At 45.1% G+C, this 14,201-nt stretch overlaps 1 protein-coding gene across 1 annotated transcript in view; it reads left to right on the forward strand.

The window, feature by feature from the left end:
- Positions 1-14,201, forward strand: part of GALNT17 (polypeptide N-acetylgalactosaminyltransferase 17) — a 437,269-nt gene that overhangs the window by 401,980 nt on the left and 21,088 nt on the right. The window contains exon 9 of the mRNA XM_058569476.1: positions 3,073-3,168. Within this exon, the coding sequence (XP_058425459.1) occupies positions 3,073-3,168 (96 nt within the window). The remainder of the gene's footprint in view (positions 1-3,072; positions 3,169-14,201) is intronic.

Consider the following 14,201-nt stretch of genomic DNA (forward strand, 5'->3'; position numbering starts at 1 on the left):
GTTTTAATGCTCACTCCTGCTGGTGCTTTTCACCACCCCAGACTCCGGCACAGTGGCAAAGGGAGAAGACACGTCTGAGCAGGTGTCAGCCCTGGCGTTTCTGCCTCACCCTACGACCAGTGTGGGTGCCCAGCCCACTTAGATAATAAGTCACTTTGACTTTTAAATGTTTATTCATCTCTATTAGCTGGGATGTCTTAAAAGCACTTTTAAAGAAAGATATGTGGATGCTTTATGTCCTGACTCTTGCATGTATGAGATATTGCCTTTCCACGTGCAAAAGCACTTCAGTGTGCACAAAAACATGGGCCACCCACCCTTTTGCTCGAAATTCTGTGGTCGGCTCGTACTGCCCTTGTGGCCTGAACTGCCTCTGGCCCTTAGTTCATTTTGACTCGTCTTTTTTTTTCTTCAACCATTTTTATATGAAATATAACACACAAAATATGCATAAAGCATACATGTGCAGCATAATAATATAAAGCAAAAATCCATGTAGCCATCACCTGGGTGAAAAGTAGAACATTGCCAGCATCGCTTCCACTTATCCTTTCTTGGCATTTAGCTCAGGAGCCATCTCCTCTAGTCTCTGAACCCTTCAGATGGGGTGAGGATGTTCCCCTCACTGCCCTGGCATAGTTCAGTCATGGTACCAGCTCTTCTTGTGTCCGTCTCTTTCTCCAGATTGTGGACTACTTCAGGATGGGACTCGTTTATCTTTGTGTTCGTTAGACTTAGAACAGGACCAGACACCTACCAGGCCCTCAATAAATATTTATTAAATTACTGAATGGTAGATTTGATTGCATAAACATTAGAAACAAAATTTAAAAGCCTAGCATTCTGAAATCATTATATGGAGCAAATAAGCCATAAAAACATTAATCTCCTTAATATGTAAAGAGCTGTTACAAATCTATAATGAAACCACTTGAGATCCCAGTGGGGAAATAAAAAGATAATTTTCAAAAAGGAAAATAATTGCTAAATATAAAACATTCCAATTTACTATTAATTGTAAATTTATAAAAACAAGATAGCTTTCTTCACCTTCTAAAACAATAATATTTTTTATTTTTTATCATCTATAATTTTTATTTTATACTATTTTAAAAGCTTTGTTAGAGTTCATTAGACACATTTTTATTATATTGCTCTTGTTTGTACATAAAAAGGAAAACATAAGCAAAATATGTTGCTAAAGGTATTTCTAAAATTTCATTGCTCTCAAAATCTAACTCTTCCAAATTGTTTTTTGACTCAGAAGTCGGCTAGGTTTTTCCATATAACTTATCTTTTGCACCATTGAAAGCATTGGCAGCAAGCATTTCCTTAAAGCATCCATAAGAGAACTAAAGTCCTGGTGTTAGGCTCCTAAGCTGGCTTTGCAATACTTTAGAGGTGGTTTGCTTTGGACTGTTTGTGCACCATGTCTGATTCTTCACTTCTCCTAGCCCTCTCCACAAATTATTGGTAACTTGGGTTTAAAAGAATGCTGCACCATCGTCTTTAGAATTTTTTACCCAAGCTGGCATTCTTTTTTTTTTTCCCTCCAGCTCTATTGAGATATAATTGACATATAACATTGTGTAAGTTTTAAGGGGTACAACGTGTTGATTTGATACACTCATATAGTGCAAAACAATTACCACTGTAGTGTTAGCTAACACCTCTATCACGTCACAAAATTACTGTTTCTTTTTTGTGGTGAGAACATTTAAGATTTACTCACTTAGCAAGTTTCAAGTATATAATACAATATTATTAGCTCTAATAACCGTGCTGCACAATAGATACCCAGAATTTATTCATGTTATAACTGGAAGTTTGTGCCCATCGACCAACATAATATTTTTAAATGTTGAAACTCAAGATGGATAAGTATTTATGTACCTTGTGGATGGGAATATAAATTAGTTTAAAGCCTCCCGAAAGCAGTTGGGCAGCATGTTTTAAGAACATTAAGACGTCTATACCCTTTGATACTGTAATCCCGGTTCTAGGATTCTATTCTTAAGAAAATCTGAAATGTGAACAAAGCTTTATGCATAAAGTTGCTCATCACAGTCAAAATTGAACAAGACTAAATTGTCCAAAAATTGGGGGAAAAAATTAACTGATTGTGTGAAAGGATTGTGAACAATTTGTCCTTTCTTCTGTATTTTCCAATATATCTCACTGAGATGGTGTTATTTTTGTAATCCTTAAAAAAAAAGTCATTAAAAATCTGCTCAGTTATCTGAACCTAGACACAATTTGGGTACACAAAAGCAAAGTAGCCCTTGCCTCCCTTCTTGATTTATCCCTGGTTAGTTTGGTTTCCATGGAGACTATAATCTGGAGGGGACCAAGGATATATGGGGAAGATCCACAGTGTTGCCATTTTCCTACTGGTTGAGATTGCAGGGTGGTGGGTGGCATGGACACAGTATAGAATCACAGCACGCCTGGAGGTCCCAATTAGATAAGTTCTTACTCGCTCCCAAGGAGCCATGCCTAGGTTCAGGGGTTTTGTCTTGGGGACTTTTGTCTGTTCCTCCACAGATGCTTTCCAAACACCTAGGATGGTGCCTGGCACAGCATAGGCATTCAGTAAATATTTTTGAATGCATAAATAAATGCTGCTAGAGCTTTTCATGATGACAAGGTTTTTGTTTGCTCTTTTGATTACTGTTTTTCATGCTTCTATGACAGTAATGACCTGAGAAGCTGACCTGTGATTCCCAGGGTTATGAAAACCAGCGTTGGTGCCAAGGCTCATTTTGGATAACTAATGGGTAACCAGTGTTCCTGTGTCCAGAAGTTCCCTGAGATCTTCATTGGTGCTGGGGATGGGGGAGCAGTGTGAATGGAGGGCCACAGGCAGAGGGCTAGTGCCCACACCATCCAATGAAGGATTTCGTCTTTCTTGCCAGAGTGATCACTTCATAGACTCCAGCCTTGATCCTTACTTGGGGGGTCCCGTGGCCTTCCCATCAAGAAGTCGGAACCAAGGCATGGTGGAATGGTGATTGGGCAGCAGAACCTCCACTGGATGAGTTCTGATGGGTAACATTTTGCCTATTCCTGCAGCTTCGCAACAACAAGGCAAAAGACGTCTGCTTGGACCAGGGGCCCCTGGAGAACCACACAGCAATATTGTACCCGTGCCACGGCTGGGGACCCCAGGTAGGAGGCCATCTCTGACCAGGAAGTGAACTCACCAGCCCACAGGGGATGTGTGGGACTTCTGGTAACTTCTGTTGTCTCTACTTTGTAGTTGTTGTGTGTTCTGAGATTTTAAGGAGAAGGTAGGGGACTCTCTGGTTGTTTCTCTATAGGAGTTAGGGAAAAAATTCATAAGTAGTTGGATTAGCACAGATATTAAGAGGATCAATGGGTATGTTTCATACCGAAAGAAAAATGTGTATAAACTTCAGAGCCATTTGCTAATAGGCAAGTATATACCACACGTGCCTATGTTGTAATTATAACCAAATATGCCTGCTTACAACTTCAAAGAAATAGTTAGCAGCTTCCCTCACGAGAACCTTATTGACACGTCCATCCTGAAAGGCCGTCGTGAGTTTGGTGGTAACTATGACCTGGTCTGTAAGCGCTGGTGCAAGAGCCAAGCGCTGACTGGGAAGGAGGAACGTGCTTCTAGGAGAACACACTAGAAAACTCAAAAAGGGCAAAACAATCAACCAACAAAGTAAAAACAGAGCCCCGGTAAATGAATGTCTCTTGACAACTGTGTGCTAGCCAACGGTGTGTGTGCACCAAGAGCTTAGCAGAAAGTCTCTAAGATTGGGAGAAAACATATCCAAAAATGTCATTAGACTTTACATTAGTAAAAAATAACATTTTGATGTCAACCAATGGTAATAACAGGCAAGGGTAATAACTACCCACTGGGAAAACATTTCTGTTCACTACCAGAGGAGCACTAGATGGTTGGTTCTAAACCAGGATCACAGACTCTCCCTCTGGGTCTCAGTTTGTTCATCTGTAAAAGGAAGACACTGGACAAAATGCCCTGTGAGCCCTCTTTGTCCTTTGTCTCTCTCATGTTCTGTGAACACACATGTTCACATGGAAACTCACATTCGTCGGTCACATGCACATGCTCACGCACGCGTTCATAAAGGCTCATGGGTTTTCTCTGCTCATAGTGGTTTTGCTTTCCCATTAAGCCAGTAGCTGGAAAGAGAAGAGTCATATTCCTTCTGCCATCACTCACAGTCTTTACCCTCAGCCTCCCTTCAGTGTGTGGCGGGTCCTCCGAAGGTGGACGAGTGAAGCCAGACAGATGGAATCCTGAGTGCTTTGATCCTTGTAGCCACTCTGGGAGGTGGCAGGCAGCATGAGGAAACTGAGGCACAGAGGAGCGAATGCCTGTGAACAAAGCAGACTAGAACCCAGACTCTCCAGCACAACCAAAGCATATTAAATTCAAATCCAACCCATTTAATTCAGGATTGTTTACTGGGCCCTACCACTGCCTACAATTGGCTAAAAGTGCCTGTGGGGAGCAGGAGGATGACCAGGAAGCCTAGACCTGCTCCTCTCCATCGAGAAATGGGGCACTAGCATCGAAGGTGAGATGGACTAAAGAATCCAGTGGGTGTCTTCATCCCTCATTTACCGTTCACTCAACAAATACGCGTTGAACACCTACTGCAGATGCTAGTCACAGATGTATATGCAGTTGGTGAGATAGAGTCCCAGCACTCAAGTGGTTTATACTTGAAGGGGAGAGACAAGTAAAGAGGGAGGAGGCCTGCAGCATAGTGAGTGTGGAAAGAGCGAGATAACCCAGGGTGCTGGGTGCCGGGGGACAGAGGGTGGCCCAGATTGGCTGGAGCTTAGAATGCAAGAGGGAAGGAAGTGTTGAGCGACAAGGCAGAAGAGAGATGGAGGGGCAGCTCTCCAAAGGCCTGAAAAGGCGTGCTCTGAGGCACTGGTACTCACACTTCAGTGCAGAGCAGAATCACCTGGAAGGCTTATGAAAGCACCAACTACTGGGCCCCACCCCAGAGTTTCTGAGTCAGAAGGTCTGGGGGGCAGGGGGGCTGAGATTTTGCATTTCTAACAAGTTCCCAGATGATGCCAGTGATGCTGGGGAGTTTGGAACTTGACCTTGAAGGTACTGCGGAGCCACTGCAGGGCTCACCTGGGGGGATGATTTGTTTAGATTGGGCACAGCCAGTCCCGGAGGAGTTCAGCGAGTGTGGATACTGTGGAGACATCCTCGGCCTTTGGTCCCTTCTGACTCTCCAGTCTTCCCCTCCTGGGGACGGAGGAGTAAAGTACCCTGGAGGCCGTGGTGACCAGGGAAATGGGGGAGGGGAGTTGTGGCCTGCAGGGGATGGTCAAGTCAGCCATTTAAGAGGCTGCGTCTTGGGACAGCCCAAATGACAAGCCAGCCTACCACCCCAACTAGTCTCTGGTGAGATGGCTGGGAGAGGGAGATGGACACATGGTGGTGTCAGGCCAGGAGGGCAGCAGGAGCCTGGACACTGAGTCCTGGGGATGTCCACTCTGGGCCATGTTGCTGTACATGACCATTGTTTTGGGAAATGCTGGGAGTAGCTTGTAGAAGAACACTTACCTCCCAGGCTTCTTTGTCCAATCTTCTGAACAGGTAACGTTTGAACTGAGTACTTATTAACTATGACATAGTAGACGCTGTTGCATTTAGATATTTGCATAATCAAAAACTGGCCTATGAAGCCAACTTCTGTGAATGAGAAAGGGAGGAAAGATGGTTTGATAAGTGTCTCCCCAAGATCTAAGGGCTTCCTCATATGGCTCGAAGCAGTGGCTTTTTACTTGGGTGTTTCAGGAGAAGGTTTTCTAAGTCATTTGGAAGCTCTCTGCTGAACCTGAAGACCAGCACATTGAGTTCAGAGAGTGTGGATGCTGTGGAGACGTCCTGGCTTTTGGTCCCTACTGACTCTCCAGTTTTCCCCTCCCAGGGACTGGCTGGATCTGTCTTCTGTGGCCCTGTTGTCACCTCCTCCCATCTCCTCCCCGGGCCCTCTGCCCTCCCTGTCGGCCCTGGCTACTCAGAACACCCTCTAATGCCCTTGTGGTGCTCACAGCTCCAAACATAGCCTGAGACAGTCCCCTGTGAACTTGACCTTCCTTACTCTCTGTCCAGAGCCTTTCCTCCTGTTGCGTCCCCTCCCTGAGGGTCCTCCCTGAGCATCCCCCCTGGTCACCAGCCAACCAGATCCAGCCGGCATGCCTGGGTGGCCCATCTCCCAGACAACGCAGTGGCAATTTAATGAGAGTCTTCACCCTGGAGATCGCCACCTGCTTTCTCCCTGCCCAGACAGGAGCCAGGCACCAAGTTCTCCTCTCCTGCTGGGAGCTTAGTGGCATTCACAGCACAGTACCAGGGCCTTTGTTGGGAAATAACTGGAATTCATCTTTCACCAGTTCCACCTGCATGCGGAACTTTTCCAAATGCACGCTCCTGCCATTTAGTTGATTATGGGATGGCAAACCAAATTAGGCTGCTCATTGCTCCCCCCAACTCCAGGATGAATACCTAGAAGTGGGCCAAAGTTGTTTTCCATCAGCTGATTTTTTTTAAGTAAATCTAACGATGTTTTCTGTTCTACCACATGTTCTGAATTAGAGTGCATCCTCGGTACTGCTCTGCAGCTGCCAGGCTGGCCCTCCCCTCGCTCATCAAGGTTTCCTCCCCCTCCTTCCCAAACCCTCCGTGCTGGGCATCCGTTCCCCACCAGTCACGTGCCTTGGCATCTTTTTAAACTGCTTCATAAAGTGCTGTGGGCAAACCGAGTCAAAGCTCCTGTAACAAGGCAACTCCCAGAAGAAGGAATTGGTGTTCCACGGACACTGTTAGCTTAATTAATGGACTCTATGTTGTAATTTATTATCAAACAGCAATTAAACAGATAAAATAGGCACTGAGGAGGGTGATTTGCTGTCTTGCAACATGTGTTTGTCAACAAGCTGGAAACAGTTCCCAGCCACTCAGAGAGCCTGCTTGCTTGCGAGTGTCTATCGGCGAGCTCATAACCAGCCTTGCTCTTGTCTGGTTACTAATTTGAATTAGATAAACATACGTTTCTTTTTTGAGTCTTGGTTTTTTTAATAAATAGGATGTCAAGGATGCAGCAGCAGCCTTTGGTGTCAGCTTGACCCCAGTTAGACAGGAGGTCTTGTCTGAGGAGGCCCATGACTCCCCACCTTGCTCCAGGGTCCCCATGAGTCCCCAAGCTAGAACAGCCAAGGTCACCCCACAGGGCTATCAACTGTGAACTGGGCCTCTTCTGGGAGCCTCTTTCTGCTCTCTCTCCCAGCCCGCCCGGTCAACCTGTCAACCTTCCCCACCCACTGCTTCTGATTTCCCTTGAGGGAAAAGGTCAAGAAGAGAGAACAGGGTGGGCAGTGCTGCCCCCAGGGGTGCAAATAGTATCTTCCTCACTCCTTAACTCCTCCTTCGATGGCTCTAAGGCTGCTCACTCAAGTCCCGGCAGCTGAGCTGTTGCCCAAGGTCCCAACAGTGCAGCAGGCCACCGACGATGGCCCAGAGCTTCATGGGACAGTCCTGAGTGCTCTGGGCCTGAGCCATGGCTCAGTTGAGACAAGGAATAAAAATGCTGATGATAAACCCATTTCTGTTTTTAGCAACTCGTTGCATCTTATCAGGTAGGTAGTGACACCCCCGCCCCCACCCATACTCATGAGAAATTGAGATTCAGGTAGTACACTGCCACTTTTCAGACTAAAGTCTTGTGACTCCTGGTCTTGGATACTCTGCTGTGCCATCTGCTACATTCTGGGGAGCATGTCTCATATCCTTGCGCCCCAAATGTTCTCTAGCCACAGCAAGCCTTATAGAAAGACTTGAAGCAAACATAGAGGCAATGCTGGGCAAGTGGAATGTGAGAGCAAAGGTGTAGAGGCGGGGGGCATACGGCATGTTTGGGGGACAGTAATGCTGTTGGCTGAGGCAAGTGATCCATGGCAGCCAATGGGGACAGAGTACTGAGAGCCCAGGTGCCAGGATGAAGTGTCTCAGGTGTGACCCACAGAACTGTGAACCAGGAACTCTTTACAAATGCTGATCCCTGGGTCTAACCCCAGACCTACTGAAGGTGGGGCCTGGAAATCTGCATGGTAACAGTCATCTCCAAGTGCTGTGTTTTTTTCAATCAACATAATTTATTGAGCATCTATTACGGGCCAGGCTATGTCTTATACTTGCAGGTAGTGATCCTATGTCCCTGTTTGCCCAGGACAGGCCCAGGTCATACCTAATGTCCCAGCCTAACTTTTTTTTTAATTTACAGTGTTGTTTCAGTTTTTATATAATTGGGGGTTTTTTTTCTTTTTTAAGATACATTCATTCTCTTTAATGTAGTTGTGCAAGTTTTTTTTAAAGCCAGTTATGCCCTTTTTTTTTTTTTTGAGGAAGATTGGCCCTGAGCTAACATCTGTTGCCAATCTTCCTCTTTTTTCTTTTTTCTCCCCAAAGCCCCAGTACATAGGTGTATATCCTAGTTGTAGGTCCTTCTAGTTCTTCTTTGTGGGACGCCGCCTCGGCGTGGCTTGATGAGTGGTGAGTAGGTCCGCGCCCAGGATCCGAACTGGCGAACCCAGAGCAGCCAAAGCAGAACACGCGAACTTAACAGCTACGCCACCAGCCAGCCCCTAGTTGTGCAAGTTTTGACAAACACATATGTACAGTCAAGTAACCTCGCCACAATCAAGATATAGAGCAGTTCTACCACCCCCGACATTCCCCTGAACCCCCTTGTAGTTAATCCCCGCCTCTACCCCCAAGTGATTTTATACACATCAAATCTGAGGACCAACTTAACTGAGCGTTTGTGGAAACCACCTACGTGGCTGCACATGTGTGAATATAAAACATCCTGCCAATTCTGCTGCAGCCTCCTCCCGCAGCTGAGGACCACAGCTCCTCAGCGGCCTGTGCCGTGGCCTGGGCATGACCAGCAAAGGGTTCAGTGAAGTGGCCCTGGGGGATTCAGGGAGCACTCTTTGAAACAGCCGCTGGCTGTAGTGGGACATTCCTAAGACAGGTGTGTGCTGTGGAGAGGGGTGTCAGGCTCTGTTTGGAGGGCGTTTGTGATTGGATGGGCTCCAAGGAGGGTGTCAGAGGTCTGTCAGTATGTTTGCTTCTTCCTCTCTCCTCTTTTCTGAGAAGCTCCCATTCCTTCCCGCAGTTAATTCATCATCAGAATGACAGATGAGAATTCTTTTATCCCATAATTAAATTTAATCTGATCTTGGACTTATTCTTTGATGGCTTCATCTTTTAAGTGATACATCATCCAAACACCTCGTCAGGATGATGCATTGTGCCAATAAGGCACTAGTGCCCCCCTGGAATGACAGGGCTCCCTCGAGCTATTAGCATGTGGAAGGCGCCTAGAAAACGCAGAAGTTAATGACATCCAGCAGCCTCTTGGCTTCCGGATAAAGTCACGTAAGTGTTGGGGTTCAGGGAATGGGGCCATTGAGAGCACACTGAAATTAGCACCCCAAGAGAGATGGCTTTGCCTCGGAAAACAGCCTGTGATTTGGGGAACGGACTGCCTGCACTGGTAAGAAGCAAACCCAGTAATCCCTTTCAGTTCCTGGAAAGCATTATGAGGTCAAAGCAGGGGAATGTAAACCTTGTGGGAAAACAGGTTGGAGGAGCAAGGCCAGGTACTTTTTATGCTAGAGAAACCTACACACACACAAGAGAGCACAGAAAGCAGGAGAGAAAATGCCAGGGCTGTCTTACACATCTGAAATGCGACACCACAGGGGTTCTGTACTGCTTATTTCCATTTCCCATCTCTTATGCAATATTTTCAAAAACCCTCCCCCTGCATTCCGGTGCAACACTTATAAATTTGCTTTGCCTCATTGCAGATAGTGGGGATATTAAAAGCCTTTTTTTTTTTTATTCCTCTGACTCATCTTCTCTCAAAATATTCAAAACTTTCTGATTTTATTATTTCAGGGTTGTTAGTTCCTGCCTCCGGGGCCCTGCCTCCCTCCAGCCCACTTGCGCATCCCTGCGCCCACCTTCTTTCCAGAGCTCCATGGAGTGAGGGTTACCCAGCTCCCTGAGACTTTCCCGAGGCTTGGGGGACTGAGCCCCTTTCTCTGCCATCTGCTTCGCTTCCCCTCTCTATTTCCAATCCCTAGTTCCCTCTTTCTAATTATTCCTGACAAGTGATGCAGGGAACGAGAATGCTTGTTTCTCTAAACAGCATATGGATGTAAATGCACATGTATTTGATTTTGCTTAAGGAGGACCCCAGGTTAAGGAAGAATTACTGTACTATTTCCTTCTTGCCAGAATGGGTTAATGAGCTATTCTTTCCAGAAAATCAGAATTACAATCATAAATTGTTGCCAGTAGAGATGCTTATTAAAAGTTTTATATCTCTTAGAAGTTTAGTTGACTTTTCTCCAGACACAAAAAGTGATCCGGGCAGGTTTTGTGTTAATGTGAGGCTGAGAATAAGGAACTCAGACTGAACAATAGGGTGGTGGCTACATTGTCAGCTGAACCTTCCTACCTTGCCCAGAACTATTAAATTCAAAGAAAGTCCCTGCTAATCTTTTTCTTTTTTGCTAAAGACGCAACAGCATTGCAGTGAGTTTGAAAAAGACAAATTTAAATCATCCATAATCCTACCACCCTAAAGCAACTGTTATCATTTCTGAGGATTGCTTTCAGCCTCTTTTTTTTTTTCCTTCAAAAAAAAGATGTTGATTTCTTAGGTTGTTTTCATATCCCTGAGTTAATAAAGACACATCGCTGCTTCTGAAGGACAAAAAGGGGGAAGGTTAAGCCACTTGGTGAAAAGGTATTTAGTGTCTTGGCACTACGAGGGGCTGCAGAGCAGGGGCAAAGTGTTAGAAAGCCTCGTCCCCTGACCAGTTAGTTTAGTTCAGAGAGTTTCAGTTTTTCCTGGAGCAGCAGTGTCTGTTGAATGATTATTTTCAAAGACATTGCTTGTTTGAAATGGTGAGGATCTGAGAACAGGGCCAATCAGAATTAAGGGCAGATCTTGTGGAGTTTAGAGATAGTGGAGTTCAGGCCATTGGTGCAGGATGTCAGGGCCTCAGGAGTCTGGATTCCCACTGGAAGAGGCCAGAGGAAGACCAAATATGCATAGCAGAATGTCCTAGACTGTCCTCATTGTACCACCTGCCTGGCTCAGGAGCTGGGGGCTGTGCAAAATGCCACATATGAGACAACTTGCTGGAATTCCACCCACACAAGGACCACCAAGTGTGCCATGGACACAATGGACGTTGGCCCTAGAAAGGCGTGAAGGCCTTCTTTAAGTTCTTCTGTGACATGGTGGTGTCATCACCAGCCCCCTTCCTGGGAGTATCGCACTGCATGGCTTCCTCCTACAGCTTCAGGGGCTGAGGATCATAGGCGATGGGCCCTGCTCTCAGGGGACTCTTGTCAATCATCTTGACTGCCTGATATGTCTTCTAAAAGACTTGGTTCATGTCTGTGACATTCCTGCAGGGCCTGAGTCAGTAGCCCTTCCATGGAGACTTAAATGTCAACCAGCCAACTACAGAAGGTGAAGCACATGGAGCCTTGCAGGAAGCCTTTGCACAAGGACATGGGTTCTTATCAATCTCAGTGTCCCGCGCTGAAATAGTTGGTCTGGCCATGAACAGGAAAGGGGATTTCAACTGGGGGACATATGGACAGCCAAAGGTTCACCCAAGCACCCCAGGTGCTGTGTCATGGCACGCTCTGTTGGGGATGAGGCTCCTAATATACTGCCAAGGTGAGCCAGGAGCTGGCCAGAGCCACGCATGGCTGGTGAAGGTCTTTGATCCCTGCATGTTAGTGAGACTGGAAATGAGGAAATGACACTTCACGCACATTCTGCACCAAAGTTAATTCTTCCATGGTGATGCTAAGAGGTATTGCCTTCCTGTGTGTTCCTGTGTTCCTCAGGAGTTCCACGTCACACCATATGTCTCCCTGTTCTACAAAGCTCAATAAGCATTACAAGAAAGTCATTATTTGTAAGAGAAAAGTCTGTGAGGAATGGTAGTGGAAAGCCATGTATTGAGTTACTAGAGGGCAAAAATTGTGCTAAAAATGCCTGAAATGTATTATTTCACTTAACCATCATAACATACATGTCAGGTAGGTGTTATATCTCTGCTTTACGAATACGGGGGTTGAGGCTTGTTGAGATCAAATGACTTGTCCAAGTTCATAGAAATGGCAAAGTCAAGTTTTCAAAGTGTAAGTGTTGGATTCTGGGGACTCAGAGACATTAGGGAAGTGTCACAGCCAGTCCACTTAGAGGGGAACCCTCCAGAGCGCTGATAGCTGACCTCTCTAGTTGTAGCATTCCCAGCCAACTTCAGTGGTTTTGAAATGCAGCTGGTCTCAGATGAGGACAGTAGCTCTGCCCCACTGCAGGCATCTTGCAGGATGTCCCAGGAGCTAGTTGGTCGGAATGGGAAAGACACTACTCAGCCTCATGCCCTCCATCTATCATACATTCTGCACAATGAAGGCCCTGATAGTCTTGCAACAAAGAAAACCTGTTTAATTTTGTTGGGCCCAGTGTTTCCTGGATTTATTAGAATGCAGAAGCCTTTGTTTCATGTAACAACCTCAAATATCCCTTGGAGCTGGTGTTATGAAGAATGTGCTTTAGCAATTGCTAGTCTACACTGTTCCTTTAGTTCTCATTAGCCTGTTGGCTTAATCATGAGTGAGACCATCTGGGTTCACATCCCAGCTCCACTGCTTACTAGCTGTGACCTTGGGCAAGACACTGAAGCTCCCTATACTTTAGCTTCCTTCTCTGTAATGTAAAAATAATAGCATCTAACTGATAGAGGTGTTGTGTCAGTTAAATAAGTGAATCAATGAAAAGTACTTAGACAAGGTCCATGTCACGTACCATATAAAAATCATGTTCACAGAGATGACAGTGAGGCGTTGGGAAAGCTTCAGTTTTCCAAGAAAGATTCAGTTAGGTACACAAGATTCTGCTTCTGAGGCAATAAAAATATAAAAATAAATTTAAAAACCAAAGAGCACTGCCTGACACCAGCTGAGAAAACTTGAATGCCTCAAGGCACTTTGAGCACCTCAAGTTCTCATGGAACTTGTAATGCGAAGCTTGGACCAGTGATGTCTAAGGTCCCTTCGAACTCTCAGGTTCTGTAAAACGTGAGCTTCCAGCATCCAGCCAGACTCCCAGCTTGGTTCAGTGCTTCAAGGAAATGTTACTTGGAAAGCAAGTTACTTGGAAAAGATGGATGAGACATGGAGGCTCCTACCATCTAGGAATTCACAGTTAATTAAGATGCTATTGTATAAAATAGCCAGGTGATTGGCTGAGTCCAACTACTGATTTTTTTTTTTTTACTTATCAAATAAATTTCTGTAAACTTAGTCTGAATTATCAACAACACTATGCAATTTGTGACACATTTTTTTCTAATTTATTTAATCTTCAGACCAACCCAATAAAATAAAGTATGTTACTCCTGATGGACAAATCTCCACCAAATTGCAAAATATGTAATATCCTGAAGTCTTATACTATTGTTTCATTCTTATATTTCTTTATTAATTGTTTCCTTTATAAGATACCAAAATATCCAAATCTCAGATGTATTTCTGTGGTTAATAACATCTTCTCCCTGGAGTTTCACAATACCTTCTTGATAAAATTTCTTTGTTTCTTGCATTGTTTCTGAGAGGCCTCCTATCAGTCCCATTTTAAAGATGGAAAAACTAAGACTCCAGGGCTAAGGAAGTTGAGATGCAGAGAATGAGGTGGGGAGTGACCAAACAAGAGGCCAGATCAGTAGGCAGGAGGCAGATAATGTAGAGCCCTGGAGGAGTATTAAGGAGTCTGGGCTTTATGCCAGTCTCAGCAGGAAGCCACTGGAAGGTTTTAAATAGAGGGTTGGGGCTTGGTCTGATTTATATTTAGGAAGGGTCACCTGAGCTTTGCCGTTTGGAGAAACTACAGGCAAGAACTTCAACTATGACACTAGTATGACGATCTTGTCAGAAGTCCATCACCTAAACTTAGGTAATGACAGTGGGGATACTGAGAAGTAGACAAATTCAGAATCTGATTAGGGATAAAATTAGACCTGTACTTGACATTATACACAACATTCAATTCCAAATGGATTAAGGATCT

This window comes from Diceros bicornis, chromosome 26 (assembly GCF_020826845.1).
Source record: "Diceros bicornis minor isolate mBicDic1 chromosome 26, mDicBic1.mat.cur, whole genome shotgun sequence".
Taxonomy (NCBI): domain Eukaryota; kingdom Metazoa; phylum Chordata; class Mammalia; order Perissodactyla; family Rhinocerotidae; genus Diceros; species Diceros bicornis.